The sequence below is a fragment of the Pyxicephalus adspersus genome, chromosome 7, assembly GCF_032062135.1.
Source record: "Pyxicephalus adspersus chromosome 7, UCB_Pads_2.0, whole genome shotgun sequence".
NCBI classification, from domain to species: Eukaryota; Metazoa; Chordata; class Amphibia; order Anura; family Pyxicephalidae; genus Pyxicephalus; species Pyxicephalus adspersus.
Genome location: NC_092864.1, coordinates 22,764,942 through 22,785,138, shown reverse-complemented (window position 1 = coordinate 22,785,138; position 20,197 = coordinate 22,764,942). Strand labels below are relative to the sequence as shown.

Genomic DNA, 20,197 nt, shown 5'->3' with positions numbered 1-20,197 from the left:
TTGACTGGACAGAAAGGTGATACTTCTAGAATGAAAGTAATGCTAGTAACTCATTAAATAAAATACAAATACGACGCTTTGCAGAATATGTTTTGCATCAGTCAACTAGTATTTTTGAAGAAGTGGTCATTAAAGGTAACCTGCACAATTCTATTGGTTAATGAGCTTGTTGACAGCTGCAATATTGTTAGTGGGTAACCAAGTGAAATTTGCAATAGACACCTATGCAGCTTGAGTGACACAATCCCAAATCCAATATAAAATTTCTAAGGCATGGCTTGTATAAATACTGTAACAGTCTTTTACAGGATTTATCCACTGCATCCTATAATGCAGTTAGTTCACTAGAAGACGGGGTTGATCTTATGACTTCGTATCACTTGTTGACTTAAGTGTACTCTTTGGGATGACTGCAGATCTATCTGTAGTGACTGGCAATGGTGTCAAGACAGGAATGACTAAGAAGAATGACTTACCTAATTTTAGTTGGTGAGTCAAAGTACATTTATTACCAATGAACATTTAACTGCACTCTCTGAATTTAGTGTTAAAAACTTCTTTTCAATGCAGCCTGCTTATTAGGTTAGGGTCCCTCCCCAATTCCAATGTAGAAAAAAAAACCTTTGGGAGGAAATTAGTTACTATTCTTACCCTGGCTTCTGTCATCATATATCTGACAAGATTCCTGGTGATGTTGAGTACCCAAAATCTTACATTGCAGTAGCTTTTTGTGAGATTTGACCTATTCAGCATTTCCTAGGATGTTACCAGAATAATACCCATTCCCCCCGTATAGGTGCTATGGATGTAACCTTCGGGAGTATATTATCTAAATACTTCTCCCAAGGTTTTCTTTTCTCTGCAAATTAAGATTGTGAAAGTGATCCTCATTATTATTTAAATGCAACCGTTCTATTTTAGGCTACCCATTCTGGGACAGACCAGCCTAAACAACTCTATTGGTCTGTAAGAACTACCTAGGCAGCCAATTATTTTAGTGGTACCTCTGCAACAGATTTAGTAATGAATATGACTGATTTATTAATATCATACCCACCCTATGTGGGTTGATGTATCTCTTACACAACCTCATGGTCCCTTTGGCCTTTCAATTCCTAAGCAGATATCTGGCTTTCTTAAAAAGAATGGAAGACGTGATCAGATTTTTTACTTTTGATCTAAAGTGAAAGCAAAGTAAAATATTGACCACTTGTAAGCAACCAATTTTCTTCTCGCTCATCAGTTATGAAGCAATCAGACACGTTGCTAAATGTTGATGAAGATATACATTTTGTGCCTTTTGTGCAAATGATCCAACCGAGATTCCGATCACAAATTTGTCAAAAAAAAGTGTAAAATTGGCAGCAGATCTGCTTTTGTTTACCAGGCCCAATGTTAAAAAGTGATTGCCAAAGCAGACTCCATTTATGTGTCTACAGCTTGTAGATACAGCCAAGAGAAAACACTGAGTTCAGGCTGCTGGACGTAAATGTTCAGCAACTGAAGTCACAAAGTCCTTATTTACTGTCTGCAAGGTAACACACAGCTGCTTGATGCTGACTAAGCCATTTTTTTTATATTTTTTACAGTTATTCTTTCTCACAGGCATGCTCCCAGGAGAGGCTGGGATGCTGGGCATATTGCTAACACTAAATATGGCTTAGATCTGCACTTCTATGTTCTGAGGCAAGTCATATGGCACAGTGTGAAGGCATCTATGAAACAGAGATTGCGATGTTAGATTATCTTCAAAGCTCTGCGGCACGATGGAGTAAGTCCTTCAGAAATCATGCCAAGCAAAAATACCATCCAACATTCCATGACAAGTATCAACGAATCAAATATATACTAGAAAAGAGCACCAACTCTATGCTATAACCTGGAATCAAGGCCTTTCCTATAATTTAACCAGACTATAAGTGAGCATGTAAAATGTACTTATTGCTAAAACATGCTCTTTACATGAAGGGTTTAAAATCTTTTTGCTGCCTGTACCCCACTGGAGGCTCTTCTGTTGTTTTATCTCCCCACAGCAGGAATAAGGGGAAACCTCTACTTAATTAGGAAATTCCCCTTTTCAAATAGTTGTCTTCAGAATAGGTGTCCCCACTGGTGGATTTCCCCTTGGTTCCAGTGATAACTGTAAATATAACGGTTATCTGAATTTTACAGTTATCTGAGTTCCAGAAAACCAGGGTTATACTGTATGTATATATATATATATATATATATATATATATATATATAGTGGGGATATAGCTAGTAAAAAAAAGAAAAGTGGGCATATGCTTTCAAACTGAATGCACATACACTATAACACATTATTTTTTAAAGATTCCTAATTGAAAGAGATACTTCCTTTTCAAGAACATGTTGTAGTATGGAAAAACAATGATCATTTTCAAACTGCAGTACTCTGATGGGCTAAGGTATATACTAACTAATCTATTACAGCACATGGATACAGGTCATAAGCTGCCACTTAGAATAGAATACATGGCCTCCCATTAACTGACACTTAAGCCTAGATATGTAAGATAAAACTTTGAACTGAATGTTCATCTGTCCACTAAATTAGTTTGTTTGTCTCAGGGTGATTTTGTCTTAGATAAAAAGAAAGGTGGAGCACATTTAAGACAAACAATATACCCAGAAAGGTGATTCATGCTTGGTAGACTAGACCAGATATGGATTAAGGCAGAAAGGAGCCCTAGGCAAGGTAGCTACCCCCCTCCATCTTTTGATTGGCATTGATAAGGACCGCAATTTGCACAGAAGACTCCCATCTGCATTGTCCATACTGGGATGGATAATATCCATCAGACACAAACTACCAAGAAATGTGTTCTCCATTGTGAAGTAACAGACATGTGCACAGCTTTAATTGACTAATTTCTTGGTTTAATGCAATGGTATTAAGGTTGTAACTTGTGTTCTAGACTCCTGTCTAGGGTTGCCTTTTGGAAGATCCACTACACTAGGCTTAGCAAAATGAAGATAAAAATCTTTGAAGACGGTCTCTAATTTTGGAGTAAAAATTATGTAGTTAACTATAAAATCTAATCCTTTTTTCCAATATACCACAATGTTTAAATGTCATTATGGATTGCAAAAATACTTACAACTTTACTAACCACCTATTGCTGTAGGGGAACAGCTGAGATTTCTGCATCACTGAGCCTTGTCCACTGACATACAGCTCTGCCACACATTGTCACTGCTGTCTGTCACACTGTAATATATACTGACAGATCTGCAAGGTTTGCTTCTACAAAGGACATGAAGCTGTAACAGAAATTCTCTTGTTATTTTAATTGACTTCACCAAACAATATCGCTTGGGCAGACTCAGACTTGAACTTCTGTGGCTGGTCTATAACAGATTTGGCTACATAACCCAAATCAAAAAGATCCCAAAATCTTGCCCCCCTGCCAAAATGATGTATAGGAAGGCAAAAATAAATTAGCAGGCACATATTATAAAAGGAAAAACTTACTTTTTACACAACCAAATTGTCCAACCCAAAGAAGAGATATCTTGGTGGGTAATTATTATTTATTACTTATATAGCGCCAACATATTACGCAGTGCTGTACATTAAATAGGGGTTGCAAATGACAGACGAATACAGACAGCGACACAGGAGGAGAGGGCCCTGCCCCAAAGAGCTTACAATCTAGGAGGTAGGGGAATTAACACACTACAGGAGGGGAGTAATAACTGGTCTGCATGACCATATGCATGTGGATCATAGACAGGCTACACTGACCTTTTTTGACCAACTACTGGGTAAATAGAGCATATATTGTAGGCCCTTATTCATCTCTCCATGGCATTGTGGTGCTTTAATTTGTACTTTAGCTTGTGATATGTTAAAGTGGACTTTACAGAATAGATCTGCATTCCAGTCTGAACTCTGCTCCCCTAATGCCAAGGGACATTCTTGATTTTGATCTCCCATCTCTTGCCTTAAGGCACAGAGATATCACATGGAAGTACCGATTCTGGGGAAAAAACTTTGTTTATGAACTGCTTTTTAAGCCAATTGTGTTGGGGGAACAGGGGGCTGACATAAAAGAACCTTTTGTTTATTCTGGGTGGTCATCTTATTCGTATTTAATGGGCTGCCAATTGCCACAAAGCTCATAAGAGGCAACAGACATTGCAAGGTGCACTGGGGTTCCATTTAATATAAATATTAAGGCATTGTAGTAACGAGTGGTAAAATATGCATTTTATCACACATTTTGTCTGACATATAAAATATTCAGTTTGATTGCAGTAGAACAAGAGCTATCGGCAGCTAAAGTTAATTGCAATCTTGACTTTTGCTGTAAACCTTGAGCCCTCCACCTCCCTAATAACCAACCTTGTGACCAGTCAGAAAGCCTTTGCATTTGGCTGGGAAGAATAACTCCCAGGACTGGATGGTCAGAAATACAAATCAGCAGATAAATCTGCCTCTATATGTATATTTTATCTGAATGGATGTTTGTCTTGAATTCAGTGAGATATCAGCAGCAAGGTGCAGGTTAGGTATACATCTACACTTTAATGATAGAAAAAAACAGAAATAGTATCTTCAATCGGTCCTGCAAATGTTAAGCACCTAATGAATTAATCATACAGTGATCTGCATGGTAGACTAAAGTAAAAATATGTATTTAATTTCACTTTGTTGAACTTCTGGCCACCTGTACAACCACACTTTGCATTTCAAGGCGAGCTAAAAAAAATATAAATATTTTTTCACAAAGGTGAATTAAGGGATTTCGAAACACAACTAATCAGAGCCAGGAAAGCCTCTCATACATAGTGTGTATAGCGCTGTAAGTGATGATAAAATGAGGTCTTCACTCCATGTCAGCAGTAAGGGAGACCAGGTTTCTGATTACTGGTGAGTTAACATAGCAGTTTGATGAATAGGCCCCTCTGTCCTGGTTCAAGAAGAGGCTAATAGCAGCCGTAGACGGCTCTGATAAGTGAACTGCCCACTTGTTTGCTGTGGATTTAATGTAGTAATCTTGTGACATATTTTTCAATGCTATTTGCAGATTGAGAGCATACTAGAAGGATTCAGGGCTCCACAGTGACTGCAGCACCTCGGATTCCTCTCCTGTCTGCTGATAATCCTGCTCTGGTCAGCTGTGCCAACCACAGGGTTTCAGACCTGCCAGGCTATTTATAACACATTTAGCATGAAATGTTCATGTGCTTTTACAACATTGTGATTATGATAAGTGGAAATGATCTTTATGGCTTTGCTTTACAGCACGCAGCATGTGCCCTGACACTTTAAGGGACAATTTAGATTAACAATGAAATTACACACTTTGGCAAGACTAGAAATTAGTCTGTCCAGGTTTTGGCTGATTTTGGTAACTTATCTTATCTTTTATTGACTTTTATATACCCGCATAGTATGAGGCATAGACATTTCTACAACAGTCTGTCCATCTGTCAAGCCCAATTCAAGGATTGCCTACTTATCTGGACAACACTAAACAATCGTGGTCATGGTGGGAGAAAGGTAGAATGTAGGATACTTCAAGAACAACCCCTGCTAAGTCAGAGCTAGACCTTTCCAATCAACCAGAGCATAGGTTTTTCTGATTTCATGACTTAAGATCTAACTCGGCAGGGTGAACCTAAACCTGAGAGCGACCACTGTTTTTCCACAGGTAATAGGGGTCCCACTCTACACCATGCTCATAGGGTACAGGTTGTAGGAGCTTTGTTAGGAAAACAAACTGTAAGGGGTGTATTTATAAATCTTTCGCTGGCTGCTTCAGTCGCCATTCGGCCATATTCTCACCAGTCTCCCTGGCACAGATTCACTTTTAAACATTCCCTCTATTTAAATCGTAGCATTGAACCAGCTATGGCCAAGTGAAAATTTCAAACCCTGGAATGTACTCATCTTTCCTTAAACAGAAAAGTGATTTCTTGTACTATTCATCTAATTCATAACTCATAAAACATTCACTGGTTTCATGTGGCCCACCAGAGTCTTTTGGAGGGGGATGACCCTGTGTTTTTAAGCCCTAACCTTGGTTGTTCACTATTCATTTGCCTGCCAGTTACTATTTCTCTTCTGAAATCTCTGTACTATGTAACATTGAAGCCCAGCTCTAACTAGAACTTGTTTTTAAGTTTTGAATATAGTGGAAAGAATTAGAACCTGTATGTACTTTGCATTGCTGCCTTTCTTTTGACCTGTTTATTTAATGGGGGTCAGGAAGAACAGGAAGAAAGTTGAAATCAACCTAAACTGGACAATAAAATTATTTTTAACTGGAGTGGAAATGGCTTAGAACTTCAGTGAGTTTTATATTGTCTCTATGCCCCATTTCCTTTCACTTCATGTTGGGTGACAGCTGTCAGAACAAATAGTGAGGGAAGAGCCTCTCAAATGAAAACTCCTAAACATGATAAAAGTTCTAACCCTTTGCAAATCTAGTCCTGGGTGATAGTCACTGGCACTATAAAAAACAGCGGCAGGTTGTCCAAATTCTCCTGCTTACATGTCCATGGTATGTAGTACACTTTATTTTAGAATGTATTGCATAACATTAACTTACCATAAGTATTCTTCTATAGCTGTCTCGATCAATACCCCACAGTTTAAGATCTGTTTTGGCCTTGACAGTGGCAGCTCTAGGAGTGCCATAGATCAGTGCAAGCTCCCCAAAACTGCCACCTTCTCCAATACTGGTGACCCACTCTCCATTCACATAGACCTAGACAAAAGAAGGGAAAGAAAGGGTTAATGAGCAGGAAATTGTTTGCTTTTAGCCCATGTCTTCAGTTATCTCAAAACCTATTAATAATCCCCTTTCTAATGGGTTGAGGAAAAGAATAGAAGCACAAACAATAGGATAATAGTTTCCTCACTTGGTCACAAAAGCTTTGACAACCTACTTTGAGGATCAAGTTTCAGGGCTTGCTGCTCTAGTACAATGACTGCATTTAGTCCTGGGAATATTCAGCTCCTGTAGGTGGCTGGGCCCAGGTTATTTTTTTTTTTTCCTGTGGTTGGACGCTCACGAAATCGACAAGCAGAACTGTCACAACTGCGACCTTTTATTACACCTGTCAAACCTAAAAGCAGGGAGATGTGTTGATAGCCATAATGAGGGTCACAGGGGAAATGCAGCTCTGTGAATTGGGGAGGAAAGACCGAGATGGCCTTTGATGAGACATGTTCTTTGTCCCTTCCAGTCCAGTTCCACGCCTAAACCTCTTAGCATCTAAAGAGTTTGCCTTCCAGTCTTATTTTTTGAAAGTCACCAATCTCCGGGGAAAACCTCTTGAGAAAAGAGCTGTCGTTGTTGTGTTTATTTGAAAATAGCACCTCAATGTTTTTATTTACATCCAAATGTTTGCAACAAGTTTCTATGTGTTGAACATGGACATGTTTGTCCTGGTATCGAGACCAGATCAGTCTAGAAATTGACAGATATTGGAATTCCACATACGCACTAATATCTAAACTATAAAGATCCTCTTTATGACTATGGAAAAAACCTGCTGACATTTTTGGAAATCTATTATTCACCTATATTCATCTATTCTGTATCTGTGAGACAGGGCTTCACCATAGGTCTGTGTTCCTTAAGTATGTGCAAACAGAATATTTCTTTATTAACATGCATATAACAAAAAACATATAAACAAGTAATGTAGCATATGTCCTTCATGAAATCACGAGTATGTACCCAACAAGCCCTTATGCCTGGTGCAATATTCTACAGAATATACAAAGCATTAGACAATTAGCAGCCAGAAATAATGTCTTCAAGACCAACACCAGGAAAACCTTTTTCTAGTTTCGCACAGTATAGAACTGGTAAACCTCTGTCTCCAATGTTACTGTTTTTTTTATCTCCAATAGGAATATTTCACCCTTTTTCCATACCTGGTGTCTTTTTTAGAGAAAACATTAGGAAACATGCCCAACAGAGACACTGTATTTGAAACCTGACAGTGGCTCCAAACCTTACCTCCATTACAAAAATTGAAATGACTGGAAGCTAGGGGTTGTTGGCTTGTTTAATGTGCAATGCCATTTAAATTGTTTTATTTCATAAAAATGGTTAGATTGCAGCTATTTTTTTATATTAGGACAAATTTCAACAAAAACAAAACACACATTAATTTGACTAAAACTGATTATTGCTATGGATTACTATAATTTGTACATCACCAGTGCCCTAACACATACATACCATGACACATACACACAGAGCTAATTGTTAGGCTGATTTAACCCTATTTTACTTAGAAGTGAGAGGAGGTCATGTGCTAACGAGTAGCATGAGTGACCCAGGCATTCACCGCTCTCTCCTGTCAACAGAAGTTTGCAGGCTGCAGTCTGACATGGCAGCTAGAGAGCCTGACTTCCCATAACACCCCCTACTGCCATTTGCCTTAATTGTGGCCCTCATTCACATAGGCTTCAATCAACGGCATTTGTGTTTCAGTAAAGGAGGGGGGGTGAACTTTAACTCTGAAACTCTCCCATAGTGCTGGCAGCCAAATTAAATTATACATCCCCATAAGCCTGGTTATATATAGACTGGAAAAGAATGCTGGCCTTGGCTATGGACGCTGTAAAAAATCAGGCCAATGCCTTGTTGAGCATATTATTACACTCTGGCGTACAGACTTCACAATGTGAACAGAATATTGTCACTTAGACCACCAGTGAATGAATTACTCATATATCAAGTTCTAACTGAAACAGAATATTTCTCCAGAAAAAGAAGTTACTAAATACAAGCAATTAACATCTACGTATCACCTTAAAAATGAAATGCTCTCATTACTACATAAACCAGCTAGCAGAGCATAACCAATGAAGCACCTGATGCATTAAAGAAAGCAGTACATGGGCAATTTTTAATTGATAAATCAGGCTAGTATTGCCAGGGATTTAATACTATCTATTGGAACAAATGACTTCCTCTGGTGTTACACAAGTAGCCTTCAGTAGTCAGTAATAACATACATATTTGACAAATAAAAATGCAAATGCTATTTGAAATATAGACATATCTATGTTAAGTGTGAACCTTGGGACTCCAATAATGCAAAACAATGCACTTGAATTTTAGAAGCCACACTGTGTTTTAAAAAATGCTACATGTCTGTTACGCACTGTACGCACTCCTAATGCACAAACTACAGCACGTGAATGTCATTGCAGTAAAGCAACACAAGTCTGAATCGCCTTCAATCAAGCAAGTATGACGACAAAGTCAGCAGTGGAATTGACTTTAATAATTTGGGGTCAGTATAGCAAGGTTACTTCTAAGCACTGCTACTCAGCACATTTTTAAATAAAAGTAAATGAAACATTTATGTTAGAGTGCATAAAAGGAAAATTGTCTTGAAGATATATGGAGCTTTAGAAGTAATGTCTTGGTGCAATCGGTTCTTTTTTTATGTTGAATATGTAATGCATGGTGTTTTAGAAGAAAATGGCTATTGATTACTTTTCACATAACGCAGAGCTATTCATTTTTGCTTATCTATACTTTGTACAAGTGCTGGATAAATTGCTACAGAGGCCCAAAAACATCTACAGGTAGTCCCCGGGTTACATACGAGATAGGGACTGTAGGTTTGTTCTTAAGTTGAATTTATATGTAAGTTGGAACAAGTACATAATTTTATTAAATCCAATTAGAACAGATATTTGTCTCAACATATTCTTAGGCAGTGAGGTGTCAATTACTGTATAAATTCCTCACTGTAAGTTAATCACAAACAACACAAAAAATCTTTATGGAGTCTAGACATTCTTTAACTTCTGGAGCAAGCTGTGCTTTGATATGCAAAAAGAAACAACTGCAGAGTTTGTCTTGGTCATTAAAGAGTTACAAGATGCTGTAGAAGAGGATCACCCACAAGCTCAGCTGTGTTTAGCAAAAGATTTCTTCTGCAAGTCATGCAACCGCCCCCCCATGAAGCCTCTGTCATGCACACAAACGAGCAGGGAAGCCCCATTCGTATCTAGGAGTCCTCCGTATGTCTCATGTCCTTAACTCTGGGACTACCTGTACTGGCAATCAATTGTTCTTGGGTCAGTACCACCTCATGCATACAATAATCATTAATCACCAAACTTTCCTCTCATAGACTTGATTCTCTCAATAGGTAAATGCATTGCTAGGACTCTGGACCAGGCTTCATCTGTGCATCATGTGAAAAAAAGATGTTGAATTTAAGCCTATGGGCCTTGGAGAAGTTGGGTTCTATCCCCCAACAAGGCACAGAAATCACAAACTAAACACCATAAACTCATTAGTACCTACTGAGGCCTGGGAATAAATCTGCTGAGGTTGAAAAGAACACAATATAATGCTGTTGTGGTATGGAAAGAAAATAGGGAGGAAAGCTATTTGACCGCTATAGCGGAAGTAGTGGTGGGAAAGAACTTCAAGTTACTTAAAAGTTACATTGTCACTGGTTCCCTACTTTTTGAACCTGGCTCCTAGGCTTTAAAAAGATCTGTCCAGGCTTGCCCTAAAGGTTATAGAAATTAACAGTGAGTGTACACATGAACAGAGGACTACAGTTTGATGCATCATTCAGTAAAGGAAGCCTGCAAAGCCTCTACTGCATACTTGCCAAGGTCATGACCTAAAATTAGTTCCTCTGAGACTGTAGCCTAAACATTACAGGCCACACAAAATTAGGATTTTAGTACTGGAAGGATGACACAAGGTTACTCACTCACCAGCTTGACATATTTTCACAGACTGTAAAGAACTCCTCCAAGAACTATCAGCAGCTATACTCACCAAACTCGCCAAGTAATTAAAATAACGCTTTCTGAATATAAAAAATATATAAAATGTGTGGGGACCTCAGAGCTCCAACAAGCTCCAAGAAGTATTGTCAAATTCCCTGTTTTATAAATAAAGCCCATAGTAGTGGGCTTTATATGATTCAATGTCCTTATAATACTTACAGACCTACACTTCTTGTATACGTTTCATAAGTGTATTTTTTGGCAAACAATTCATGAATGGGTTAACTTGATATGCAGGGAAACCCACACTTTATAAGCCCTACCCACTTTTACAATATATTGCAGTAGATGCAAAAGTCTGCCCTACCCCAAAAACCACAAGCAAGAACAAGCACAGATAGCTTCATTTCTTAGAAACATCTAACATTTACCCCTGTGTGACAGCATCATAAATCAGGGCTGCTTTAGGACATATGAAGGTCCGGAGTACAATACACACTTGTGACAAGTACTATCTTTAGATGGACCACTGAGCAGGGAAAAGACTTCTTAATAAAGCAGCAAAGGAATATCTTTGACACTTTCTTGGTGGCACACTGAATTGGGTGGAGACATTTTTAGAATGTGGGGAAGAAATATATATGTGATGTTTGTCCTTTGGACTGTCTGGATTATTATAGATGTTCTTTTTCCCAAAAGGATAATAAAAACTCGTACTAAAAGAGAAGATCTTAAAATTTAAAACAAAAAGGGGGTCTTGCCTAATAATTCATCAGGGAGTATCATTCAGTGTTTTTATAGTCCAGTTTCTTTACTTGGAATTCTGTTAATTGTTTTCCTATCCTGGTGGGCCAATGGAAAATGTCCTTGTTACCGCTCTAATTAAAAGGTCCTAATGGGAACTAATGTGGGAAGATTTTGATGCTGAAGTTCCCGAGAACTTCAAGAAGCTGTATGATGAAATAAACCACTAGTGTCTTCTTCAAGAAAGGTTTGAACTTTTTATTAGATAAATATAAAAAAAGCCATTTATTTTGATGGAATGGTATGGTCAAGAAACAAATCACCAGTAATTCTATACAGAGACAGAATATGAACTTTTTATAGGCATAAACTACACCGGTACTTTTGCATTCAGGTTTAAGACCAGGATATAATTTTTTTTTTTTTTTTTGGTTTAGATATGTTGAAGTTAGGGTTTTTCCTGGGCATCAAGGTAAAATAGTAGAAAACACAACACACAAAAGGGAAGATTTACTAACACACTTTAGGACTTTCACTTAACAGAATGAATTATCACTCTGAATAAATAATGCATCCAGACTAGTGAATTTAGTATAAAAAAATTCACTATGCCAAAAAAATGCCAAATCCTGTGCAAAGAAATATAAAGAAGACAAGAGTTTTGTCTATATATGATTAAATAGTTAAAGTCAGAGTTCACCTAATTTACTAAGCTAATTGAATATTCCTTTGCAAAGTTTTGCTAATTGAACAACCTAAACACATTTAGTAATTCAACCCTGATGTATTTTATCTATCAATCAGAAAAGGAGAAAATATATTAAACCCAAGAAAAGCACGATGCAAGTGTGTAATTCAAGGATACCCAACAACCTAAGCAGAAGTGGTGCCCCTAAGGCAATGTATATGTAAAAACACTTCTCCATTTACCAGATACACAGGAACCTCACAATTTAAACAAAAAAAGACACATCCACATCAGACCTCCACTAAACTAAGTCACAGAGAAAATACTTTAGTTGAGCACAGAGGATGCCCCAGGCCCTAACACATACCAGGAGTTCCAGCTATTTGAAAGGATAACAGTGAAAAATGAAATTTAGGAAATGACAGATAGTTATTTCGGGCACAAGCGAGCCTATTGTGCTCTTGTCAGGTCATACACAAAAGCTGTCTTAGGCTGGTGTTGGCAGTTCTTAGCTGGAGCTGGAAACCCTGTCTTTTTCTCAAATCCGTCGTGTGACATCGGTCTTGGAAGACGATCAAATGAGTCAGTGAATCTTCGCTTTCCCTCTAAAAGAAATGCATATAAAATACATTCCCCAGCCAACGCAATGTTAAAGGACTTGATGAAAGCTGGCCTCTAGAGCCTGAACTTCATGGAACTAGTTACCCAATGTGACCACAAACAGAAGTAACCAAATACCTCCCACATAGAACTGCTGCAGCAGGAAGAAATAACTTGTTACCTACTTGCTGAAGATGACATCAGTACTTTAACACTAAAGTGTTAAAAGACACACAATGTATTGTTCACAGGGATACCAGAGGCCAAAATGTATTTGAGGGTGGTTGACTATATTGAGTGAGTAAAAACTATGACATACCAATACTCATAAGCCTAAGGGAAATCATAGTCCTTTGATAAGTAAAAGGTATTTGTTTTTAAATGGAAACTAAACAATCAAAAGTCATTAGTTATTAAAGCTTACAAACTACATACTGTGTTACTTCAACAAAGCAAATGTAAACCTGTCCAGGAAAACTTCAACAGTTGAAGAGTACAAATTGAACTAGTTGATATGGGGCAAATATAAAGGTATTTCAGGTATTTTGAATTGAGTTCCAGCTTTGGAAAATCTGCAGCAACGTTTTGGGTGCAGGAACTTTAACATCATAAATGTCTGAACCAACAATCGTTATTACAGACATGCTAACCACAATTTAAACATTTATTACATATGTATGTTAACATCCTCCAACCCAAACGTAACCCCCAAACCTAAATTACCCTTAACCTAAAGCTGAAATTTATAACAGGTATGATAAATTCTAATTATGATAAATGCTTTTATTTTCTTACATGAATACAGATTATACAGAAGACATGTATTAAAATATTAAAAAGGTCCTAAGCTATTAAAGAAACTGTGTTATTAAATTCTTCTTGAAAAAATGTAAATTCATTGACATACCCCAGGTACTTTTGATGTTGGTGATGTGTTATCTAGTGTCCCTTTGCTGGATAATTGTTAATTAAATATATGTCCCCTTAATTTTCACCTTGGGTACAGCTACACAAGGGCTTCCTAAAGCATAGTGATCCTTACATAAACTTTTCTGCTTCGGACTACAGGTGCGTGTCTCGATGCCCTGAGCACCAACTAGCGCGGGCAGCAAAAACTCTGCACTGGAAGCCACTCCACTTTCATATGGGAGGGATTGGCAGTTTCTTCATTCTATGCATTTTTAAACCAAGATTAAAACACTATCAAGCAACTGAAAACAAACGGTCATACCTGGAAAATTAATGAATTTTTTGAATAATGTGATAACAGCAGAAGATCACCTGAAAGCTGAATAACATGAGAAGTTCACACTCTCCTTCCAGAATTTCAGGGAAGTGCTATGGGCAAAACAACAGTAAAGGAACTGGCAATAATTAATGGTAAGGTGCAGCTAAAGGGATGAATGCTACTGTGTTAACACTACTTTGGCATAAACCTGTCCATGCAGGACACAGAAACAAGTATGCTTTATTACCTCCCTTCCTTTCCAAACACTAAGCACAGGCCCTATGACATGGAGGGAGTCCTTAGCTTAGTCTAAGCTACAAATGAGCAAATAATAGCCCTCACAAGTAAATGTAAGTGTGGGATTAAAATAAGCCTGCTGCTTTACTATGCATGGGAAAATTACATATTCACTGTAAAATATTTATATCCATTTATTAATAAAGCTGATCACAAAGAAGCAGTTCATTCATGGATACAGGATTATTTCCAACCATGACCCTCTTGCCCTTGGGTATCTTTTTATATCACGAATGACACAGTAAGAGATCTGGATAACAGCAGACAAAAAGAAGTGGTACTGGACAGAACCTCGGCCAGGCACGAGGAAGGTAAAACAAGATCCTAAGGATGAGCTATTCCAAAAGAATAAATACAGCAGAAAACTAGAATATGTTCTCTGTATAAACTTTTCTACCAATAATAAGCAACATTTATTTATGGTCCTGGTGACATCTTTGGAGGGTTTTAGAGAAAGTTTGTTGTAATGTAATAAATGTTGTAAAAGACTCTGGCTAAGAAAATGGTGGCAAAAAATGACTTCCAACATACAGAAGTAGCTTACCTTAAAGCAACAGTTCACTGAAATGAAAGAAATCTGCAGTAACAATAAAAATGTGTTACTGCAACAGAAAATAAGACCAAATGTGTAGTATAGTCATAAAGTTCAGTGTCCTACGTAGAAAACTAGAATACTGTGGGCTACAGTCAAAAGCTGAATCTGTTACTCTTTTTTCAGTATTTTTTTTTTTATGCCAAAGGGTCAAGAAAATTTGGTTATCCTTTCTTTACAAAAAGAGACATATTTTTTTATGGGTAAATTCATACCACCTCCATGTCCAACCATGGCCATCCACATTAAGACAAATGTTGGTTATAGGTGCTGACTTCCTTCTTTCACCTAATATTTGAATCAGCACTGGTACCAAGATACAAGTTTGCTTTGAACTTAAAGACTGTCCAAGATCTTCCCATCCCTTCAATGCCTGAATCAGCAACAAGACTTTTTACTTTTTAGAGCAACAAGATTTATTTTACTATGGCATGCATGATGTGTTGATGAGTTGTAGCCCTGTAACCTGAAATGTAAAGTTGTGTTTGCCCTGTCAATAGTATTTGGCGATTTTCCATTTTAGCTGAAAGCTGAGCTCTATTTGCGGTAGATTTCATGTGGCTCAGTCCATTCCTGAGGTCACGAGTTAAGCCACGAGGTGTTGCGGATTCACACTGAAATAGAGCATCCCACAGAACCCCTTAGCAGACCTCCACATCTGCGTCCTAACAAGTGCTTCTTTCAAGTGGCTAAGGAAGCACACACTCATCCCACAAGCACATCTCCTTCACACATACTTTTAGGGAGACATGTGAAAGAGACCCTGCGAAGGAAATGTCATTTAAGGTTTTCAAATGACAGGAATAAGTAAACAGTGATTTTAGGATGTGCTGAACTACAGATGCCAGCTGGTTTAAAACATCTACTTAAAAGAAACCTGTGCTGAGAAAGTTCCTTAAATACTAGTAACCTGGCTGTCATTTGGGTTAATGGCTTGAGTACTTTTTAAATCACTGATCTGGAACACCTATGCGAATTAGAAACTGTGAAATTCCTGAATATCATGCTGTCAATGTCAGAGACTGGGGATCATCCTGCCCCTATTGCTAAAGGGGGCAATACTAGCTTTGGAGGCAACTGGTGAACTTTTCTGCAGTATGCTATTTCACTTATTCAAATTCACTTGTTTGATTATCAATCCAAAATATTGTGTATAAACTTAAGTAACTTATTTGGTATTTGTTACCACTAAAACCTAATTTGCAAATATAGGCAGGTTGGATGTGGTCTGGAAATTCATGTAATCAGACCTGGTAATGTTTGTTCTACTGATTATCCGGGTATATCTATCCTGAAGGCACATACTTTAGTTCATGGCAGTTACTCACATTACCTGACTCGGTAATCCATGCTGATCTCAACAATAAGCATCTTCACCATTCCAATCATGTCAAAGAGAAATGAGTATGGAGAAGAGGTAGTAGACCATTTTTCCTAGGATGAAGCTCATTACTAGAGATCTAACAAGTGAAAATACAAGTAGTCAATTGAAAATCTAGAAAGATTTGTCTATATACCAGCCAAGGAAACTTGGAAGAAAGAATATACAAATTGTGACCCAGCAGCAATAATGCATAGCCTAAGGTATGATAATGGCACAAGGAATACAGTTTGGCTTAAGTGCATGTAATCTAAAGCAATGTGTAATTTGTTGGTTCATTAAACATAAAAGTTAACAGTGCATTTAGAGATTATTGTGGGGACAAAGCCCTTCTGAGAGATATATGTACTGAGGTCCAAACTTGCAATATTTATTAACTGACTTTACTGATCAGCTATTAAGGAGACATATGAAACAAAAAAAGCTCACATCTTAGTGATGGGGGGCAGTGTCAGAGTTTTGCACCCCCTAAAATGCACTGTACATCATGGTATGACCATGATGTGTGTCTGCAAAATATTGTGCAATTTATTGGTATACCAGGGTGTATTAAGGGTAAAAATCCCGAGGACATCATAGATAACTGGCTGAATATTACATTTGGAAGGGACAAGTTTACACCCTTGTTTGCCGTTGAATGTGCACACAGGTACCTGACTGAGTAAAAATGTCTTACAGATTTGAGCATAAGTGAATCCAAGTAACATAACACATTTGGCTGAATATTAGTAACTGGAGCTCATGCAAATGTACCCATCAATATTTTATATATAGGATCATTGTTAGGCTTCATTGCTGGCATCTATATTCTTTTCCATGTGTTTCCAGTTCTGCAATCTTCAGCTTGCACTGTATAAATATGCTCTGCTTGTCATCAGGTTTGCTGGGCTGCTCTATAATTGTTTCAGTCAGAGAGACAGGTTTGAACATTTTTGCATCTGACATGCAATGTGTTAATGTCAGATAAGGTCTACTGTTTGAAACCTGAAACTGGCTCCGCTCCCAGTTCATGTTATTTCCTAAAATATTAGCTGCCAATTACATAACAAAACATTGACTTGTAAGAGACACCCAATATGTGCAAAGTGTTTTCCGCAACTCCCTGCTCTTCAGAGTAATGGTTGACAGATCTGTGTATATAGGTGTGCATTTATATATACATTGTGAGTGAAGAATGTACAGTAGCAGGTCAAACAAAGAGAAAAAACATAGCGGGGATAAAAGGTACCTTTGCTCATTTCCTTAAATTTTGCTTCACTGACAAATGCAAAAATGGTAATCTAAAACACACTACTCTTATTTAGGGAGGCGTATAGTCAGATCAAAGGTTTGTATAAGCAAAGAAGACATCTAAGGTGGTCAGTTAAATAGTGCTGTATTGAGCCAAATAACTGCACACTCAACAAAGCATTTGTTTCATTTCTAATTACATTATCTTTACCTAATTATGAGTTGCAGCATCAGCATGTACCAACCCTTCATAAAATGTTCTCTTTAATGGCTCCTCAATGTTCTTTAGAAGTCTCCCCTCCTTTGGCACAGCATGTTATTACCACCAGAACCAAATCTTTTGATACTGATAAATCAAATTGAGCAATCATAAATCAAATAGTGGGTCATGTTCCTTCTAATCAAAAGTAATTGGAATACATTATAAGACAGATAATTTATGTGTTCGTTGAACAACTATGTTGAGGTACATGAGCTTGTTGGGCATCTTGTGCTAAACCAATGGGCATTAATAAGGTGTTATTCCACCCTTTATGGTTTGAATTGAGGTACTGATGTTGGATGAAAAGATCTGGCTCACAGATGGTGATTCAATTTATCCTAAATATGTTATAAAGTGATAAGATCAGGGCTCCTTTGCACCAAATTCTCATAACACATCTTTTTGGACCTGTCTTAGGGTCCACAATCTCTGAAGCGCACATGTCAGACTCTAAAAAGTCTTTATATGTTGTAGCATTAACTGTAATCTTTATTGGAAACACCTGAACTTTTTATTTGGAGGGGTGGCCACATTCTTTTGGCCTTATAATATATTTTAGCTGCTTTTGATATCTTCTATTATAATGTTCTCATTACAACATTCAATGTACTTGCCAAACTATCACATAGATGTGGAGACATTATTTATTCATAGAATTTAACCACTGAGAGCCTTTTCTTTTTCCAAATAGGCATTTTATTTTCATGTAAATGGAACTATTTTCTGCTCCCTTGAAATTACACCCAACATGAACTTAGAATTAACACCAGGCATAAGGTAGCTGTGCTTTAACACACAAAGGCATTTGTAATAAACTTGGTGAATTGACAGGTAAGGATTGAAATACTCCTAACGTTCTTGCACATGCATATTTCAGTGAAGTATCGGTTGCTGTTGATCGCATGTATGTATGTAAAAAGAACATGCAAAACATTCAAACTTTTTCAGGTAACTCTGGACATATGCCTCATCATGCATATTGCAATGTAATTCAAGGTGTATGTTGGGGAATAATGTGCGAGGGTGGAGCAAATGCTAAGAACTGAGTCAGAATTTGCATACTGTTTGCACCCAGGAACATTTTTTTATTCTTTTTTCATATAACTAAAGCTGTATTTAAACCTTTTCATATACTTACTTCTAAGCCACCAACAATTTGCAATATGGCCAAAAAATAACAGACGTGAATCAAATTTCCCGTATCAGTAATTTTTTGGAAACCACAATTCTGATGCATTAAAAAAAAAGATTACTTTTCTGAAAGTCCAAAGTTACTCATCAGGCTGAGTGTGATCCTTTGTCTACTACAAATAACTGGAGGAGGTGACATAGAGTACAGATTAGTAATATCCTTCTTCAAAGCATGAGTAAAGCTGGGTTTTGGCAGCGGAAATGGTCCATAGATCTTCCCGTAGCCACTCAGCAGAAATGAGCCACAAATGACTAGTAAATGTCTTCCCTTCAGGGCTGATGTTCCCCTCAGGTACATTCCATCCTTGTGGGCTCCTTACTGACAAGCTCTTTCCCTAGAGCTGCTGTTATTTAACAGGCGGTAAAGTGATACCTCCTTTGTCAGGGAGTTAAGGCTCATCATTAGTACAACTCGGGGACTTAACACCATCCTTGGTTCTCAGGAGCCTTTGTAGCGGCTCGTTAAATCATTAGTCAATAGTTTGTCTCCTTCTAAGAGAACTGTGTTTGTACAACAGGAATTAGTTACGGGATATTTGTCTCAAGAAGGATATTTCTGTAATGCTAGAAATGTAGACAGATAGATTGATACACAAATATTTAAAATATAAAACAGAAAATGACTTTCATGTGTTGCAGGTAAAAGCATAGAAAAATGAAAGTGGAACTAAATTTAAAAAAAATAAGAAATTGTGAGCAAGCAGCTCTTAATTGGAAATGGGACAGGCTATGTCTCCTCTGCAATAAAACAAACTTGCAAATGTGCAGCTGTGCAAAGTGCATAATTCCAGTATACAAGGAAGGAAAGTTCCATCATTTCGGCCTAGCCAATGAGAATGGTTGAAGACCTGATCTCCGGGTGAAGATGTTGGCACCAGCGATGGAGAAGAGATGAGTTTAGTCCCACTTTATATAATTTAAATGCTACTTGTGTATTTTTTCCTTTCTATAAATTATATTTTTACTTGCAGTGTATCTTTGAACTTGCTAACTAATTTTAGTACTCTGGGAAAAGTCAATACTCCAGCACAGCCCCTTCGATCCTTGAGCGTCATAGTCCTCTCCCCTTCTGGGAGTGTCTAATTACTTACTGTGCTGGCCCAGCCCCTCAGGCAGTATCCTCACCTCCCAATATAACAATTTTTGTGACTTCTGGGAGAGGAGCACAGGGGCTGATTGAGATCTCATTGAAGATGGAGGTTCCTGACATAAGCAAAGTATTTTT

At 37.6% G+C, this 20,197-nt stretch overlaps 1 protein-coding gene across 1 annotated transcript in view; it reads right to left on the bottom strand.

Moving 5' to 3' along the window:
• PRKAR1B (protein kinase cAMP-dependent type I regulatory subunit beta) overlaps window positions 1–20,197 on the bottom strand; it is a gene marked incomplete in the record, with an annotated part of 114,986 nt that overhangs the window by 34,558 nt on the left and 60,231 nt on the right. The window contains 1 exon segment of the mRNA XM_072417824.1: window positions 6,582–6,740. Coding sequence (XP_072273925.1) covers window positions 6,582–6,740 — 159 coding nt within the window.